Genomic DNA, 20,131 nt, shown 5'->3' with positions numbered 1-20,131 from the left:
GCATTGTGTCATTTTTATGTGCATTTTTATTGTTTATATTGATGGATTTGCACGTCAATTAAATTTCGTGAGAGATGCTAAATGTATGGGCATCTTTGACATCATCTTGGGCACTGAGGTTAAGACATACTGTAGTAGTTCTTGTTGTTTCAGAACCCATACAATCCAGCATCTATGGCTACATGTCGTGCAGGCACTGGTCTGGCTCCAGCAGCGATCCGAAGCTTGGCCCAGGATTTTGTGTGTGTTTTTATTGCCATCTGTAATAATTGGGTTATTAAAACACACAGACAATTATATGATTAATTCTTGGGGGGAAAAAAAACTTAGGTGAATCCTCACCTCTGCAATCTCCACCTTGCGTTCCCATTCTTTAACACTCTTCTGCAGCTGGCCATGAGACTCTTTAACCTTGATGTATTGTAGGACACGTGGTACATGAAAATCGGCTAACTGGCGCCTCAACTTCCTGTTCAGAACCTCTGCTTTGTTTTGTTCCTGTCAGGAAAAAAAAATCCATATTATGGCTTTTGGGCAGAGGATTGCCACTCCAACTAGTACAAATATATTTTAGTCTGGTCTATTGTCAATCTAATGGTTGACAGACTACCAGAATTGTTAAATTGTAAATATTAAGTTATTTACTGCCATCATTTTGGTTATTAAAGAACATATAAGTAATTTTGTTATCCTGACCTCCTCTGCTTGCTTAGTCTCCTCTTCAATCTTAACCAGTATCTTCATTCGTAAAGCAATGTCGCTGCTCAGCACATCTGACTCATGTGTCAAGGTCTGAAGCTTCTCCTGCAAGACAGAGATATTGAAAAACTGCTCTAGACACTTGCAGTGCCCACAGTTTTCGTTTGACCACTCAAGGCCAAGGGTTTCCTATAATGACCCTTAACAAGACCTGTCCTATTAGTGTGGTGTGTAGCTCAACACATATTTGATATCTTCAGCCGTCAGGCTTATAGCTGGTTGAGCATCTCACCTTCTCAGAATTCAAGACATGCAAGGTCTTCCCTGCAAGCAGTTTGAGTTCCATATGTTTGAGGTTTTGCTCATCCAGTCGCTTCCTACATTTCAGGTTCCCAAACTTGAGCTGCTCAAAGTCCAAAGCCGTTAGCCCTTCACCCATCTCCTCTTGTTGTATTAACTGGATTTTGAGTTTTTTCTTGTATGCGAGGAGTGCTGCATTCTTCTGATACAACTTCTCAATCAGGTTCTCCTGGAAAAATTTGAGCACTTTGTGATTTTAAATCACAGTTCCTGTCAGAGTAAACCTGCAATCTTAAGTTTTCTTTTACCTTGGCCCTTACTTTATCCTCAGTGTATCTGCTGACCTTCTCAGCACTCATCGTCACACTCTTTTTGTCCCGCAGTGCTTTACCGATTCAAACTGGAAACATTCTTTTTTTAACCTCTGCCAAGTGGATATCAGCTTCTTCCAGAGTTGCCTAAAGAGGGTATAATCAATTACATAAGCATATGAAATGAATTTGTGATAGCCTCATGAGCTTGTTCTGCCTCTCTTGACTAATGACCTTGTAATTGTCCAGCTCTCTTTCTGAATGGTCTTTTGCTCTCTTCAGATCCTCGGCCATCTGCTTATGCATGCTTCGGGCGACATCACATTTCTGTTCCAGTGTCAGGAGCTGTTGTCTCTCTGGAGTGCCTGCTTTGGTTTTCCTTCCTGGACTCTGATATCAAAAGATAGACAGTGAACGAATGACGTCATGCTTGACGATGACGAACGAACGAATGACGTCATTGAAATTCATAAAAACACATTAATGTTATTTAAAGAACACAGCACAACGTAAAACGTTTTAAATTACATTATTTACATACACAGGCAATATTTCACCTCAAAATTTTAGAGTGGAAAGAGACGATAAAGACGTCACGAGTTATTGAACATGTATGTAATGACTGTATTCATTTAACATTAAATACATAGATAAAATATTCAAAACGCATATAACACACGTCGTCTATAAAATACGTACCGTGGCCATTTCCAGCTTTAATGCTGTTTCAAACGACTCCGAATGAGTTTTTGAGTCCAGTCGATTAATATATAGCTCAAAAAGACCGATTTCTGCTTGTTGCGCTGCATTGGAGCGTCTTCAATTGAGGGAAACAAAAATTAGTTATTCAAATGTAAATAAAATTTATAATATACAATGTTTGTCGACAGAATACGAAACGTTTAGGTCAGTTAAAACGTCGCTAGAACGTCTTGTTTTCAGCCAACCACAAAACAGTATTATTAAAACGAATAATATGTAGGTTATCTTTTGGCAAATATGACTGCGAGAATAAATAAAGATTTTGTGCTTTACTTCAAGTCCTCCACGAGTTCAAAAAGTATTTTTTTATCCGTGTCGATGTCACCGTCCTCTGCCATGGTTGTTAACGTAAACACTGCCATGGTTTCGTGCGTTTGCTTTGCCATTAAATTATTTATGTTAAAATAATAAACACATACATTTATTATTGTGATACTCTATGAAAAAAGTGCATTAAATATATTTTTTTATTATTATTATTTAGGGACAGATTATACCAGACAACGTTATACACCATATTTGTTAAAGATATTTAAATAAAACAGTAAATTAATAAATAACATCAATATCGTTATTTAATATTGTAAACATTTATCTTATGAGGAAATTTACATGCTAGATTTACATATGCCGTTTTACATTACGTTACATGTTTCCCCGAGTTTATCGTTTATTAAGGTAACGTAAACAACTTGCACAATACTGTGTGCACAATACGTGTGATGATGATACTTTTGAAATGAGTGAAACAGGAACAAAGAAAAATGCAGCCATACATTTCCTCAAAATGTATATTTTTTCATAGTACTTTTTTTTTTTTTTTTTTTTTTTTTTTAATCTTTATTAAATCTCTTACGATACAAACAATAAGAACACACAAACAGAGTCATTGAAACAAAAAAATATATAAAAGAACACATCCACGGGGAGTGAAATGATACTTTTAGAAACTGAATGGTTTTAGCAAACTTCTTATTTTTTGAATCATGGATGGAATTGATGTACTGTTCCGTCTCCTTACCAAACGCAATAAAAGAAGGTTTAGAATTACTAAATTTCGCTTTGTGAATATGATATTTCCCTAAAATGATCAATAGATTAACTAGGTATATTTCTTTCTGTTTTTTATTTTTCATAGTACTTGTGGTCGATACGCAGTCTGTTCCCCTGTCATCAGTGGAAGCGGAAGTCTTTCATATATGGCCGCTTAGCAACGGACGGACATGCCCAGTGGCCATGACAACTTGTATTTCCGGCTGTTCAATGCTAAGCTATCTTGCGCTTCCGGGGTAAACCGTTGCGGTCCGTTTTTTCCTTCTGCAGCACGGGGGGGGATTGGTCCGGAAAACCCGAACCTCGATTACAAGCGGAACGCTGCACGGGATTATAAACGAGTTTCGCGACTATTGCATATCGACTTTACGCAAGCGACGTCACGGTGACACGGTTTTTCCACGAGGGTCGAGCAGAACATCGATCTGTAGTCCACCGCCTCTCTCTCTCTCTCTCTCTCTCTCTCCCTCTCTCTAACCAGTCAATCAATATCCTGAAGCTTAGAGACTGGTTAGTTATATTCTGCTCAGTTACGGTGGACTGTATTTTCCAACATCCATTGTTACAGACTGAAGACTGAGAGGAAACACATCCTGGCTTTTTTCTTGGATCTCTATGCATTGGATCTAGGAATTTTAGGCCCCTTTGGGGTGGTGGGGGGGTTTAACCCACAAGAATTAGATTTAAACAAACCCCCCCGCCTGAGACTCAAAGTCTATTTTTAAACCAAAGAACTTTCCACAAAACTTCTCGCATACAGATCCAGATTAGACCATCTAGCTTTGCATGCGACATTCGCGCTGCCAGAGCATTTCTCAGACTATCCACCGTTCATTTTCACGCTCGGGTCTCCAGGCGGTTTAAACGCCGCGGACAAGCCGAGAAACGAGCGCTGCTCAGCGTCCACCGCGCTCCATCCTTTACGCGGCTGATATTAGATAACACACGCCCGAACCGGACACCGTCAGACCTCCCCCGGGGGTGGTGTACTTCTGATCGCGTGTTTGTGTTTTGGATTGGATTTGGTGATCGGATTTCTCCTACACCCTGAGCCCCGTCGCGCGCCATGCCCGGCCCGGTGGCCGGTAGTAAATCTCGGGTGTATGCCGATGTCAACACTTTGAAGAGCAGGGAATACTGGGACTACGAGGCCCATGTGCCCACCTGGAGGTGAGAGATTTAAAGCTATAAAAAGCCCAAGTGCATCATCACCTGATTTTGTGTCTGAAAACCCAGTGAGCTGCCTAGCAAGGCGCGTTTCGTGTATAATTGTGTGCATGTGCCTGCTGGTTTTCTTTGCGCAGTGGTTCACATTTGTAGGCTCGCTATCGATCGTGAAGGGAAAGTCATCAATCTGCGATATAGAACACCCCCTTTTAGAGATCATAATAAGAGAATATCACAAAAACATATACAGAAGAAGCAGTGTTAGAGAGAGGAGTGTGTGACTGGCCACAGCATCCACAGATTTTATGCAAATGCGCTGCTTCCCTCAAGTGTGCGGTGCACGTCCTTTTAATTACCATTCTAAACCAGTGCACAAATACAGCATTTAGTGGTTTTAATAGTAAGATTCCTCTGGGGTAGTTAATGTGCTTTCGTTTTAAACAGTGCACCTATATTATTGCAGGTGATGATGAATATGCTCTCGTTATTTATTATTTTTTGTATTTGTTTTTTCTGTATTACACACAAGGAGAAATGTGTAGTAATTTTCACACAGCTCTTTTCCATACAGTAAAACTGATCATAGTGACTGTCAAAAAAGAAAAACACCAATAAAGCATATATAAGCATATATATATATGTGTATGTATGTTTGTATGTATGTCATTATTTACTGCAAGGTTCCATGACATTGATGTTAAATGTGATGTGCCAAAATGGAAAAATAAATAAATGAGCATGGAATGTAAGTTGTATGGATGCTCTGGCATTAGTGAGTCATTTTTATGCTAGTTTGAGTGTTGTTTATAACTAAAAGTATTGCAATTTGTTTTTGTTAATTGAAATAAAATATAAATATTAGATTAAACTGTACCAAAAAGGAGAAATTATGCCTTAAATAAGATGAAGTACTAATGTAACTAAACATTAGTTTTTTAATTTTTTTTATTTTACATCGTAATGTATAGTGGGGAGTCGTGGCCTAATGGTTAGAGAGTCGGACTCCCAATCGAAGGGTTGTGAGTTCGAGTCTCGGGCCGGCAGGAATTGTGGGTGGGGGGGAGTGCATGTAATTCTCTCTCCCCCTTTCAATACCATCCCTTGAGCAAGGCATAACCCCCAACTGCTCCCCGGGCGCCCGCCGAGCATTCTGCCCACTGCTCCGGGTGTGTGTACAGTGTGTGTGTACTGCTCTACTGGTGATTCGGCATGGGTTAAATGCAGAGCACTAATTCTGAGTATGGGTCACCATACTTGGCTGAATGTCACGTCATATTCCCGGATGTATTTATTGTAGCTTACTGCTTCGTTAAGTCGTTTTGATTCAGATTAAAATGTGATTCTGCATGTACAAAGCTCTGTAAGAATAGTGGCATTTGCCTCATTACTATAGTTAAGAGCGCTTTCAGACAGGAGACCAATGCTGGAAATGTCCTCTTTGGCTCAGTCCCTTGGTAGAGATGTCAGTCAGCCCTCAGCTGACAGGGGAAATGATGGGCTTGGTCATTTTCACAGATGGTTGAATGTGTTTCAGCCCCTTGTTGCTCACAGATGCCTCGTGTCTGTGTGCTGGGTTGGAGATGTTGCTTTCTAGTGTAGATTCTCAGTCTAACTGGCGTGTGAATCTGTGTACCACCTACAGTAACCAGGAGGATTACCAGCTGGTACGGAAGCTCGGGAGGGGCAAATACAGCGAGGTCTTCGAGGCCATCAACATCAACAATAATGAGAAGGTGGTGGTCAAAATCCTCAAGGTGAGAGTTTGTATTCAGTGTGTAGTCAATATGACCTTTTGTCATCTGCCTATTTAGGACTACAAAATGTTGTCATTTGCTGAAATACTGTGGTTCCTCTGAGTTAAATTTAACGTAATTTTCACCAGTAAATGAAGGAAATCTTGGCTTGATGTAAGTTCTATGTAGAGCTGCATGTTTTTTTTATTGTTGTTATCATTTGTTTTTCCTCTTAAAGAAATTATACACCACATACAGGACATACACTAACATTCCAAAGGTTGGGGTCCGTAAGATTTTTTAAATATTTTTTGAAAAGTCTCTCTTTTTTTTTTTTTTTTTTAAGAAAAAAGAAAAAAAATACAGCTAAAAATAGTAATTTTGTGAAATATTATTACAATTTAAAATAGGGTGTTTTCTAGCTGAATATATTTAAAAATCTAATTTATTCCTGTAATGCAAGTCTGAATTTTCAGCATCATTACTCCAGTCTTCATTGTCACATGATCATTCAGAAATCATTCTGATATGCTGATGTGGTGCTCAAAAAAAACAACATTTCTTATTATTACCATTTACCAATAAAAATAGTTGTGCTGCTTAATATAACTGTCACGTTTGATTATTTTAATACATCCTTGCTGAATAAATGTTAATCTGTATATATGCTTAAAAAATATAAACGCATTTAAAATATACTTTTTCTCTCTTCTGAGGAAACACAAAAAGATTCTGATGAAACCTGTTGCACTCTTGGGCGTGTCTAAGGTTTTGGCCAATCAAATGTCTCCTGGAATGAGATTTTCCCTCCCCTTAATATCCTCACTAGCAATAGTAAACTAGACAGAGACAAGCCTTTCGAAATTCCTCATTCAACTTTCTGTTTATAAAGCCATGTCATGAGGTTTTTACTGTTGTTTAATATTGACTAGGTTTTTATATTATTACATATTTGATTTCTAAAATAGCCTGTCAAGAAAAAGAAGATCAAAAGAGAGATCAAGATCCTGGAAAACTTGCGAGGAGGAACCAACATCATTCAGCTAATGGACACAGTAAAGGACCCTGTGGTACGTTGTCCATCTCTCTCTCCTCGTCCGTTGACGATACTTGTCCAATCAGGGTGCACAGTTTGTCCCAGGAGGACTTTGATTTTTCCTTTTCTGAAGATTGTGGGTGGACAGCATTTGAGACAAATTGCTTTTTATAGCTTACAGATGCGGATTTGGCTTTAGGCCTGAATTAGTTGCAAGAATTTTTTCTGTCTTAAACTTGTCAGTGAAATCATATTGATAAAAAAATCAGATTGGAAATGTCACAGATTTACTGTACAGACATAAGCAACCGGTAATAGAGTGATTTCAAAGGATTATATGGACACAAATGAGATCATATGAAAATTACTGAGAAGCGTAGTGATGATTATTTAAACAGCAAATTAGATTTTACATCTGAATAATGAGTTGCAGCCAGCCATGATCCTTTTGAAGTCCTTGTGCTCCTGTTTTATTCCTGATTGCCATCATAATGACTGCTTGATTGTGTCTGTTAATGCTTACTATTGTTGATTAAAGGACTTCCTTTTTTCTGATTGTTCATCTCTTTTTCTCTCTGTTTTTGCGATTCCTCCCCAATCATTCTGCAGTCTCGAACGCCTGCGCTTGTCTTTGAATGCATCAATAACACAGATTTTAAGGTATATTCTAATTAAGGTTGTCTGTTTATCTGTCTGTCTATCCATCCATCACCGGTCTGTATATCTGTCTATCTACCAGTCTGTCTATTTAAGGTATAATTAATCATTAATTGCATATTATTAGATGAATAATCTAAGTTGCATTTCAATTCTTCAAATCTAATATCTGTTGTTTCCTTCCTGTTTAGGAGCTGTATCAAAAGCTAACAGATTACGATATACGTTTTTACATGTATGAACTACTAAAGGTAAGCTCACAAGTGTGTGCTTCACTGGCGTGTTTTGGAGACTTGTATGCATTGCTAAGGTTTTGTTTGAACACGAGCAGGCTCTGGACTACTGCCACAGTATGGGGATCATGCACCGTGATGTCAAACCCCACAATGTTATGATCGACCACCAGTTAAGGAAGGTAATGATGCAGTTATTGTTAATTCTTCATCTTGAACTGCATTTAAGACATTCAGAATACAATCAGAGAGACTTTCAGAGAAAGAACGACTGTAATGTTCCCTCTGTCATGTATATTTAATGGCTTTGTACACCAGCAGAGGGCATCAGGGTACCACTTTCTTTTGGGTAACAAAGTGTTTTTCAGAAGGTGATTTGCAGCATCATGTTTGTGTGTGTTTTTGATGCAGCTGAGATTGATAGACTGGGGTCTCGCTGAGTTCTATCACCCCGCACAAGAGTACAATGTCAGAGTGGCTTCACGCTATTTCAAGGGTCCAGAACTGTTGGTGGACTATCAGGTAAAATGCTCTTCATGAATCACGCAGAATAATTTAAAAACGCTGAGCTACTTTGACAGAGTCCTCGATTTTATGACGACAGCAAACACGTTCTCTTATGTAATGTAAAATTCCTCAGATTTTTGTTAGTAACTTGTTCATTCAGTTTCAGTTCAGTTTAAGCGCCTAAAAATATTTATCTGCATCACCACTAATCTCGGTCTGCTGAGGAGTTGCACAATGTCATTGTTTATATCGAAAGTCTTTGACCTTATTTCCTTATCTTCAGATCATAAACATTCCTGACACTGTTGTCACATGAAAGACAACTATAAAAAACTGTCAGTAACAGCCAGACTAGCATGAAATAAACAACAATGATGGTGTTTAGACCATCACTCGCTTAAATGTCCTTAAATGTAGTACGTTTGATATTAGACCGGTGCTTAATCATTGCATGTGCTTTGTAATGTTTATGATCAGAACAAGTTTTTGAACGTCACATATTGCCGTTTTCTTTTTTAGATTGTCTATGGTTATTGAGTTAAGTGTGTGTGTGTGTGTGTGTGTGTGTGTGTGTGTGTGTGAACAGATGTATGATTACAGTCTGGACATGTGGAGTCTCGGCTGCATGCTGGCCAGTATGATCTTTCAGAAAGAGCCCTTCTTTCATGGCCAGGACAACTACGATCAAGTGAGTGACATTATACATCATTATACATCATTCAGTATATTTAAAATACATATTATGCATTTAACACTACTAGCTTAATTCTTTATCAGAAGCATGTGACCATGATTTGATCTGATTTTCTCCAGTTGGTGCGGATTGCAAAAGTTCTTGGAACAGATGAGTTATTCGGCTACCTGCGCAAATACCACATCGAACTGGATCCACGATTCAAAGACCTGCTTGGCCAGTGAGTACCAGCAGAGGATGTCATAGAGGCATTTCAGAAATTGAAATGGATTTTTTTTTAAAGCTATTTTTTAATACACAGTAATACACAAGACATGAATAGAAAGCAAATGTATATGTTTTGTTATATGATGTGTTCTATTATATTGACACATAAAATACCAATTATTTATTATCAAATTATATTTATTTATTATTTGAGGTAATTCCAAGGCTTTCCTCTGAGTTAAGTAACTTAATATGTATCATAAATGATATCTGGCCAAACTTAAGTTTACAGTACATGGATATTAAAATACAAAGCAGTGTTATTATAGTCAAATAAACTAACATTTAAACCATAAAAATTTTATTTACCTGAAATAAAATAAAAACGCTTCTCATTTTTCACTTGATGTTATAAAATAACTAAAACTGAAATAAAAATTTGATATAAAAACTAATGAAAATGACAAAAACACAAAACAAAATAAATAAAACCCACTGAAAAAATATTTATAAAAATGTAATAGGATATTAATGATACTGGAATAACACTGATACAAAGTAGCAAGTACCAATTGCTTTAATATTAATTGGGAAATAAGTTTGACCTGTAACCGTAACTTCTGCCGTATCCCACAGGCAGACGCGGAAGCGCTGGGAACAGTTTGTGCAGACGGAGAACCAGCATTTGGTGAGCCCAGAGGCTCTGGACCTTCTTGACAAGCTGCTACGCTATGACCATCAGCAGAGACTGACCGCCACCGAGGCCATGGAGCACCCTTATTTCTGTGAGTTAGTTTACCTAACTGTTGACAACTTGTGTATACACAACTAATTGAATAAAATTCTAGAATCATACATAATTTGTCTTTAGATCCAGTTATGAAGGAGCAGTCTCACACTAATACAGATGGCACCATAGTGTCAAGTGGAACCAACACACCCCGATGAGAGCAGGTATCAAGAATTAATAAGTGTGTGCGTGTGTTTTATTTTTTTATTTTTTATTTATTGGTTAAGTTGATATTTAATGGTATATGCTTATTTTTGCATATAGATTACCAAAGTTTCTGTAAAAACACTTAACAATTTAATAACGCTGTAATCTTTAGAAACTCAATATTTTTATTCTGTACGTCAGTGTTAATTCATTATTATTTATATACTATTGTAGTATTTATTCATTTTAAATTAGATTTTATTTTTATATTTTCACTTATCATTTTGGTTTAATTTTTAGTAATTTTATTAAACGCTTCTTTCATTTTTAATAGTTTAATAGCTTTAATTTCTGTTTAGTAATTTTAATATTTCCACTGATTTTTAGTGTCAAATTAAAAATTTTCTCATCTATTATTTATTTTAAGCTTTTTTTTTTTTTAATACCGAAAATTATTTTTAAGAATTTTAGTTAACTAAAACAACACTGCTGTACATTATAGTGTGTGATGCCTTAACTCACTTAAAGCATTTCAAAAATGTATTTATTTATTTATTTTTAATCATTTTTCATTTATATCAATATTGGTATTGACCAGAATTTTAATATCTGTGCATCTCTAAAAATGATTAATCACAAACTACAATATAAAGACAAATAATCCACAGTTCTGGTTTTTGTCTTGGTGTAGCATTTTTATATTGTCTGAAATTCCCTTTTTGATATTGTTTTTCAGGAACCAGAAAAGGAAGGCGTTTGTTACCTCAATTTTTTATCCCTCGTGTCTGAAACCTCTTCAAGTGTACAGTGAAAGTTGGATCTAAGCAGCACCTGTTACACCTCGTCTCTCAGACACACACACATGCACACTCGCATACACTCACACCGACACAGACATTTCCGCTTTCCTGTGTCTGTCAAGGTTGGTCTGCCCCTCTATAACAGGTCTGTTCCTCTAGCTTGAAGATTTCAAAGCTTTCCCTCCCAGGTTTTAGATGAAAGGACTATATCCTTGACTCCACCCCCAAGTACACTGGCCCCTCCCACCTTAAACTAGGCATGGAGAATGAAGACCAGAATGAACCCCGCTCCCTCTCTCCTTATTGGTCTGTGTGTACATCTGTTCAGTATTCAGACCTTGGCGCAGCCTCCACATACTGTAGTAATAAAGTGGCATGGTGGACCTTTATTTCTTTGCTCTAGGTAGATTGATTACTATATTAATGAAAATAAATGATTTTTATTTAGATTTATGTTCCTGGTTGTTGTCTGTTAATTCGGGGTTTGAAATGTGTGCCCATTTGTGGTGTTTGCAATTACTTTTTTTTTTTTTTTTTTTTTTTTTTTTTACATACTTAAAGGGATAGTCATTCCTAAAATGAAAATTTTTTCATCCTTTACGTCGTTCCAAGTATACATTTTGTTTTCTTCTTTGCAAAAAAATAAATAAAAAGACAGTAAATAATGACACAATTCAACTAGCGGCCTAATGGCGCTTTGGGAGGCGTCTCAATACCACCAAGGGTTCATGTGTCCACTGCTGGCTCATGGGATGATGCGATTTCTCCAAGACCTCCTTGGTATGTGCAGTCCACATTTGTCCAGCCTACCTCCACAGCTCATTGTTCACCTGTGTTTAGTTTCTTTTTTTTAACCCTCTTCTCAATTTCAGAGTTAAACAGAGAGACTCATTATTTATGTCCGGGCCTTGTGTGGTTACTTCTGCCCTCAGTGGCCCTGACCTTGACCAACAGCTCTCCATGTGTGACTGACAAGAATAGCCTGAGGCCTGAGAGAATGAACGTCAAGCACAGATCTCACAGGACTTCAAATACATATGATTGAAATGAAAATGAGGTTTAGAGACATTACCAGCCACATCATGACCTCCATGTTCCAACACTTGATAAAATGATTTGGGTATTGACCTTATGCAAGTTCTGTTCCACCCAATGATCATACTTGGAGGTGAAAGGAACCCTGGGTCAATTTGACTACCTTAAACCACATCCAGCAATTACACTGATGAATGGGAGTATGGTTGGGTAAACAAACCCCAAAATGTCACTTAAAGGGATAGTTCATCCGAAAATTATAACTCCCAACCCTCTGCAAACACAAAAGAAGAACTTTTGAGGTCCACACAATGAAAGTCAATGGCGTCCAAAATGGGGTTTTTCAAAATATCTTTTTTGTGTTCCACCAAAGAAAAAAATCATACAGTTTTGAAACAATATGAGGCTGTGGGGGGTGAACTATCCCTAAAGGTAATAAGAAAAGCCATTTTGTAAAATAAAGGGGTTGTTGGTTTCAACCAACATGGAGGAGATTGCTAGTTTATTTTGGTGTGAGGATGGAATTGGATAAAACATTGTCTTATAGAGGCTGTCCAAACATACTTTTAGTCTGGTGACAACATTCTTACAAGATGACTCACTGATACTATATCTAGCTAGAGCAAACAGAAGGATTGATTACCCAGAATGATTGAGAGAACTCATCTGACTGATGATTAATCTCCAAACCTCTTTCCTGGAGTATAGCTGCACTATCAAATACCAAGGTTATTAAGCAGACAATTGCATTTAGAATATTGTTTTCTGGAATTTTGTTGACTGGTCACTCGTTAGTCTCATGTGACCAGACTTGTGATTATTGACATATGTTGTGGTATGCCTGAAAGCTTATTCTGGCTAGGTACCATCTGCAAAGTCAGGAAGAGATCATCCAACCGAAATTCAAATCATGCAACCAGCCACAGTTTATTTTTACACAATTTGAGGCAAGGAATTCTGAAATCACTGATGTCATCATAACAGATATGCATGCTGTTGAGGAAATAGAATGTTGGCACAATTTGCATTAGGAAAGCAGGTCTCTCTAAAATAAGAACACATTTGAAAATTGCATTCATATAAATTAGCCACTAATTTGCCAAAATGTAAAAATGTTACGGATTGCCATGAGAGTGTGTTGATTACACAGTGGTGATCATGGATAGATAGTCAAAACAAGCAAAACTCTGAATATCTCTGAACACATTTTTCTTAAAAGTACAATTGTGGCTCAGTATCTATAGACTAGTAAACAACTTTGTTTTCAGACAGACTAGTTAAAAGTGCACCCAGACTTTCATAAGTTGTGTGAACTTGAAGTCAGCCAATCAGATCAAACCTAGTGATTTGCCATTTACTTTGTCATGTTTTGTCATGTTGGATTTTCTTTGTTATTTATTTTTTTTACTCAAACTTGACTTGTGTTTATTTAATTTAATTTATTTATTTTAAAAATGTGTTTATTTATAGCAGCAGTTTGTTTGTCTCAGACTACAGGCCAGCAGCTAATGTAACGTAATGCAAGATAAACTTCCTGCTCAAGAAGACACCTGATCCCTGGCTTCCTATCCTACAACCTGACTCCAAGGCAGGTCACGTTCAGAAAACATCTTCCCCATAAAACTTTCAGCACTGCTTGGTTGTACCACAATCTGTGATGTCTGGTCAGCAGTGATAATGACAACCCCAGCACCTGCCTTGTGTCAGTGGAAAGCCATTGTAATTCCATAAGCAGCCGAACCATGAGGTGAGCTTAACCACTTAAAGGAACAGTTCACCCAAAAATGTATTCACTTTTTATGTCATTCTGAACTCGGCTGACTTAATTTCTTCTGCAAAATAGAACATGAGAACTATGTTCTTTCATACAGTATAATGAAAGTGAATGGTGACCAAGGGATTTGAAGCTCCAAAGGTAGCAGTGATTCTACATAATGAAGATTCTTGTGGCTCAAGCACTATATTACAAATCGTCTGAAGCCATATGATAGCTTTGTGTGGGCAACAGAATGAAATTTAAGTTGTTTTTCTCTGACCACTATGGTCACCATTCACTTTCAATGTATGGAATAAAAGCAGCTGGCTTTTTGCTATTAATTTCATCTTTTTCACATAAGAAAAAAACATCATATGATGAACTTTATTTTTAATTTGAAGTATTGTTTCATTTCTGCTATCGCCAAAGATTTAAACATTCTATAGATGGATTTCCCAAAAGAGGCATTAAGGTCCTCATTTCTAATATAAACTATACTCGAAAACTGCAATTCTGGGATTTCCCCTTTGTTCAGCTATTTTTGTTTGTCTTACAGTCAAGTCATGATATGCATATGACTTGTTTATGCTGTAAAAAGCCCATGAAACATTTCAAAATAAATTTTAAGCTGGAAACCTCTAAGCATATAGCTAAACTTGTGGAAGTAATCTGAAGATGAGTTAATGATTATTTGTGCTGAATCACATGAACTCCACTCAACTTTTGAAGTCATAGGTGTTTTTATTGAAAGGTTATTCAAATGCAGATAAATAGGAAATCAGTAAATTCACAATGTTGTCACACACAGTGTAGACGTTTTAGTTTCAACACGGTAACGCACACCGGTAGCTAAGTTTCCATCACACCTATTTGAGAGATAGAGAACCTTGGGCCCCCCGTCCCACACAGAAACAAACAAACAGATGAATAAATAAACAAACAAATAGCTGTGTCGTATTTCCAACCTGATGAGGACTTTCCACTGGTTTAATTACAGATAGAAGCACACGAAACTGTTTGACCCTACTGGAATTTCACAATTTGAGTTCACTGAGTCCAAACTAGTCAAAGAAAAAAATAATCATGTAAAAAAAAAAAAAAAAAAAAAAAAACCTCCTCTGCCTCATTTTGAGCAGTAAGACAGAGTTCCAGCACTCAGGGCATCTAAAGATCTGCTTCTTTCCTATTCAAACCAAATTTGTTGCATGTTAAATCCTCCCAACAAAAGAATTCAACAAGATTGTAGAGCGATGTCTTGGTCCCTCACTTTAACTCTTCTGTGTAGAGTAAGGACTGGCTCCATTAGTTTGTAAACTCCCACAGGGCTGAAGTTGTTGGGAGGTTTTGGGGATGCTGGATGCTTAACTCACTTTTTTGATATTGTTACTTCGTCTGCGCCGAAAGCAGGCAGGTAAGCAACGCTTTTCTGATTTGATCATTGGTGAGCTGGGAGGAGAAGCCTGTTTTCTGTAAATCAGATACAAAAAAAGTAAAACTCAATAATAACATAATCAGTTGATTCATTTCAATCTGTACAAGAGCTTCTGATGAGTACAAACAGCAGTGGGACTTTTCAGTTTTTTCATCACTCCACTGTGTTGTCTGTGCATGTTCCATACAAACAGTCAGTCTCCAAGTTATGCCAAAAGGTGTTTTTGAGTCTTTGAATAGCCCTTTTTTTTTAAAACACCAAATCATTCAGGAACAAAACACATCTTTATGAATGACTCATTGTATCATTTACTCAGTTGATTAGTTGCTCCTAAACACCGATTCATTCAGGAGTGAAACGTCTTTATGAATGTGATTGAATCACTCAGTTATCCGATTTGTTCTAAAACAATGAATAATCTGTTCTGCACTGATGTGTATTGTTTGGAAACACACAACTATTAACTGCAGTGGCTTTGTTTGGAACTATTTTCACAGGTGAATCAAAAACAGACTGGCAAATTTTGTGTGAACAGCAAATTAAATATAAAATATATATTATACTGTATGTGTCATTTGTGAATGAATCAGTGTTCAGTCAACTAATCAGTTGAGTAAATGATTCAACGACTCATTCATAAAAACATTTTTTTTATTGAATCAATCAGTGTTTTAAACAAATGATTCAAAAATCTAAATAATATATTAAATAAAATTAAAAATTAAGAATTAAACTTAGTAGCTGAGTACTAAATTAAATACTAAATTTTATTTTTCACCAATTTTACTTTTCATCAATTTGCAAAAAAAAAAAAAATATTTCTATTCTATTTGTGGAAATTATGCTCACTATTTATTTTGTCTTCCACAGATGAAAGAATGTCACATGGGTTTAGAACTACAAGAAGATAATAGATGAGGATAGAATTTAGATGTTCTTTTTATTAAATAGACCCTTTTATTATGAGTATATGGGAATGTAAGCCTCACCTGGCTGCTGCAGCTGCAGCTGCTGCCTCTTTATTACGCAGCTGGCGCATTATACGCAACATGCGACAAATCTGACGCAGTGTCATCGTCGGAGCATGGCAGGCCAGACGTGGGCGAGGGGCCCCTCTGGGCCTTCTGTAACTGAAAAGGGACATGTAAACACCATCAGGCCCCTTCCCAAAGAGCTGAACGCTGCTGCCATAGCAGGACGCACACTGAAAGAAAAACAAGAACAAAGATATAGAATTGTTTTGCTTGAAATCAAGATTTGGAGACCTTTTATATCAGTTAAGCAGTTGATAACAAATCTTTCACCTAGCTACTGGTTTCAAACCAAGAACACGATTAATTAACTACATCCTAAGAAACCAAAGCCTTGACACACACATACACACACACACACAGACTCTATACAACAAGCTTAAAGACACACAGATTGTTTTACTTGACACTTGATCGGCCCAGAGCACAGACATGATACATCCACACCAATAGTGCTGACAGAACATGACCCGGTCTAGAACAAAGAAAGCTCAAACTAACTGAACTGAGAATATGATTCATCATGTTAAGTGATCCAAGGCATGTCTTTTATTTCACTACTATCACCACCAAAATCACTATTGTAATCAATAGAATAAAAAAAATATCCCTTTTACCACCGTCTTCCAAATTTGACCAAAATAATTTCAGGTGTGCAGCACAAGATGTTTCTTCTGTTTGGAGCATCTGTTATTGAACTCCAGCCATGTGTGAAGTAATCTTAAGTTCTCAAAAGTGAATAATCATCAATTCATCTACAATACAAAAAAGCACTCTTTATCTCCGTATACTCACCGGTACAACAGTTGCCATGGTAACCAACTCAGTTCAGGGCGTTCAAGGGATGCTGCTGAATTATGTGCAAAATTTTGCCTGGCTTGACCGAGCATTCATCCCTTATACCTTTTGTCTTCCCAGGTGCCACATGATGTGACCAATCACAGGGTCCCTTCGGTCCAGTTCCTCCCTCTGAACCTGACATCACCAAGTGATGTCACCCCGCCACTGCTTTAAACTGGACACAACAATGGGCAGAAGGCTGTCTCGCATTTCAGGGCCTCGGCAGGAGTGACATGCAGTTAATTAGCACGCTACCTTTTGTCTCTGGTGGGTAAATTTAGAATCTCGTAGGAGAGAACAAAGGAGCATTCTAAGAACAACGCATGCTATGAGTTGGTTGACGTGCTCCTGCGAGAAAAGCTTTGTGTCGCCTACAAACATAAATTAAACAGCTCATGCTTTACTGACAATGACGCTGCTATATCCTGACAACGGGTCATGGGTAACGTGTATTTATTAGTATTTAGCTCATAGATGGGTATTTTAATTAAAGAGAATTTGATAAAAACATGAATATAATTAGGGGTTGATGTATGAATGGCATTGGGACACAAGTAAATTTATGTATAGCATCTTTCATAAATGCAGTTCAAAACGCTTCCTAAAGTATGAAAACTTTTGAAAAAGAACACGACAACATTAATAATAATAATGATAAAAATCAATCAATCGATCAATCAGTCAGTCAATCAATCAATAAAAAACTTTACTTTCAGAAATTGTAAATAAAAATTTAATACAGTAGCATAAAGCAGGCCTATATTAATCAGAAACTAAAAAATCTACTTTTTAAGGTGAATATTCTGAGCTTGTCTAATTTTAATTGCCTTTTTAATTTTTTTTTTTAGGAATTAATGGCTTCCTGAAAAAACAGCTTACAGTCTGATACTTTGTATGACGTAAGTAAGTAAATAAAAAAATAAATAAAAGGTTTAAAACTACTTATTAGTAGATTAGGATCACATTTTGGCAGATAGTTAAAAAAGGTAATAAAAGGAAATGCAAATGAAAACAAACAAATAAATAAAAGTATGATATGATTTAGAACACATTTCGACAGACAGTCATTAAAAACAAATAAATGGGAAAGCAAATAAAAATGATCTTCAGAATTGTGAACATTTTTTATTTTGAGCTATGAGCTCAGTTTAATTGGTGAAATTTTACAGATTTGTGAGACATACTGGTTTTTGAAATGCAGGTTCACCTGCTTACAATATGATTTTTTTTACATTGTATCATGTAAATAAATAAATGCAAAGATTTAAAACAATGATTTTGATCACATTTGAACAGACAGTCAAAAATGCATTAGTATTAGTGCATTCAGAACTTTAAAACCCAGTAAAAGAACCATAAAATCAATTCTACTTACATGGTAACCATTTTAAATAAACTAAAACAGTAATGTGAACTCAAAGTAATGAATCAGTTTCTTAGCATCCACCAGTGAAAATGAGAAGCGATGTCTTAGACACAGTTTTAGCAAGACTTAAAAATCAGTTCATTATCTAAAATGACACCATCACAAACCCACACCACATCTGTGCTGGCATACGTTTGCGGGCACACTTTGACAGCCACAGCTTTCTTGCCTTGTTTAACTGTCAATAGTTTCGTGAAAACCAATCATCGCCTTCAAAAACCTCAAGACAGGCCTTACCAGCTTTTTGGGTAAAAAGTTTGGGTAGATCTGCAACCTTCAAAATGTGTGAGTGAAAAGTATTGTTGAATTAGGCCTATACTGCAGAAATGATCATGATAATATTTCCAACCCTACCATAAACTTAAATAAATTCAATAGATAGAGAGAAAAAAAGTTTGGAATAGATATTATTATTTTATATTTTGGTGTTACTTTTGTACATTATTTGATCATGCAATATGGAGCAGAGCTCTCTGAACTCTACTCCTCTCTTTAACTTCTCCCAGGCTGTACATTTGTATGGTTCAGTGTCATAAAATATGGAGCTGCAATACATCTCTTAGTAACCACCAGTGCAAATTTCAACAGCCACTAAATGTCCTTCCTGTTTCCTAGCTCCTCCCTTTATTAAGTCACCCTTCATCATAATCTACAGTACATTGACTATCATCACTGATATTGCCCTACCTTACTCTGACTGTCAATATATGTGTAATTTATAAAACACATGAAGAACTTCTGATTCCAAATATTAGCCTGTTATAATTGGATTTATAATTTGGGTAATTTAATACTATTTAAGCTTGCTTTACATAAAATATTAGATTAAATATATGTAAGATTTTCTAGTAAATTAATGTGTTTTCTATAAAAACATGGAAAACGTTCAACTTAGCGTAATGTATTTACTAAGCGATACTGCCACCCTGAGACGAAACTGTGAAAAAAAAACCCTCAACACTGAGTTAAATAGACATTAAAAGTATAGTGGGGAAATTCCTTTATTATTATTATTATTATTTTAATTTTAGGTTTTATATGGTGCTGTTATTGATTATAAAAGGCAAAATCTAGGTTATAAAAGATTTTAGATTTTTCATACTATTTTTTAAAACAATCTGAGTAGAACAGTGACCAAACTAACTTTTATTAATCAATCACTGTTTTATACTTATGTTAATTTCCTATAACATCTATACTCATTTCTGTTTGTTTTATTAATATTATTTGGTTTATATTTATTTGTTCAACTGATGTGGCTCGTGGACGCAAGTTGCGCGGGTGAAGTAAACCTAAAAAATAAACAATCATATTTAAAAGGCATTCTGAAAATTATACAGAAAATTATAAATCTAATTATAAAACTGTCCTGATATTTAAAAACATCCAGTATGGGAAAGATACTTTTTTTTAGCCAAAGGCAGGTTATCTGCGTCTTAAGTTAAATGAAAACCTAAAAAAAATCTAACTGATCGATTCACGTCTCACAGTGCCATAAAAAGTTATCGACAGCCT

At 36.3% G+C, this 20,131-nt stretch overlaps 2 protein-coding genes across 2 annotated transcripts; one reads left to right on the top strand and one right to left on the bottom strand.

The window, feature by feature from the left end:
• Positions 1 to 8: 8 nt before the first annotated feature.
• Positions 9 to 2,836, bottom strand: LOC109050580 (coiled-coil domain-containing protein 113-like). Its single transcript, XM_042715218.1, is given in 8 exon segments — positions 9 to 260; positions 343 to 498; positions 697 to 804; positions 992 to 1,228; positions 1,308 to 1,457; positions 1,545 to 1,700; positions 2,010 to 2,127; positions 2,346 to 2,836. Coding segments are annotated over 8 exon segments (1,149 nt in total). The 5' UTR covers positions 2,459 to 2,836; the 3' UTR covers positions 9 to 149.
• A 484-nt stretch (positions 2,837 to 3,320) lies between these two features.
• On the top strand, positions 3,321 to 11,549 carry csnk2a2b (casein kinase 2, alpha prime polypeptide b). The gene is made up of 12 exons (XM_019068147.2): positions 3,321 to 4,295; positions 5,935 to 6,046; positions 6,994 to 7,095; positions 7,671 to 7,721; positions 7,910 to 7,969; positions 8,050 to 8,133; positions 8,363 to 8,473; positions 9,045 to 9,146; positions 9,272 to 9,372; positions 9,996 to 10,144; positions 10,231 to 10,313; positions 11,033 to 11,549. Exons 1-11 carry the CDS (start codon positions 4,192 to 4,194, stop codon positions 10,305 to 10,307), a joined length of 1,053 nt encoding a protein of 350 aa, XP_018923692.1. The 5' UTR covers positions 3,321 to 4,191; the 3' UTR covers positions 10,308 to 10,313; positions 11,033 to 11,549.
• Positions 11,550 to 20,131: the final 8,582 nt, after the last annotated feature.

The sequence above is a fragment of the Cyprinus carpio genome, chromosome A25, assembly GCF_018340385.1.
Source record: "Cyprinus carpio isolate SPL01 chromosome A25, ASM1834038v1, whole genome shotgun sequence".
Lineage (NCBI taxonomy): Eukaryota > Metazoa > Chordata > Actinopteri > Cypriniformes > Cyprinidae > Cyprinus > Cyprinus carpio.
Note: the sequence above shows the minus strand (reverse complement) of the source record. Positions and strands in the feature narration are given on the sequence as shown.

Coding starts and splice junctions, on each gene's coding strand:
- csnk2a2b (XM_019068147.2), top strand. CDS start 4,192: ATGCCCGGCCCGGTGGCCGGTAGTAAATCTCGGGTGTATGCCGATGTC. Junction 6,047..6,993: donor TGGTGGTCAAAATCCTCAAG/GTGAGAGTTTGT, acceptor TTTCTAAAATAG/CCTGTCAAGAAAAAGAAGAT. Junction 8,474..9,044: donor AACTGTTGGTGGACTATCAG/GTAAAATGCTCT, acceptor GTGTGTGAACAG/ATGTATGATTACAGTCTGGA.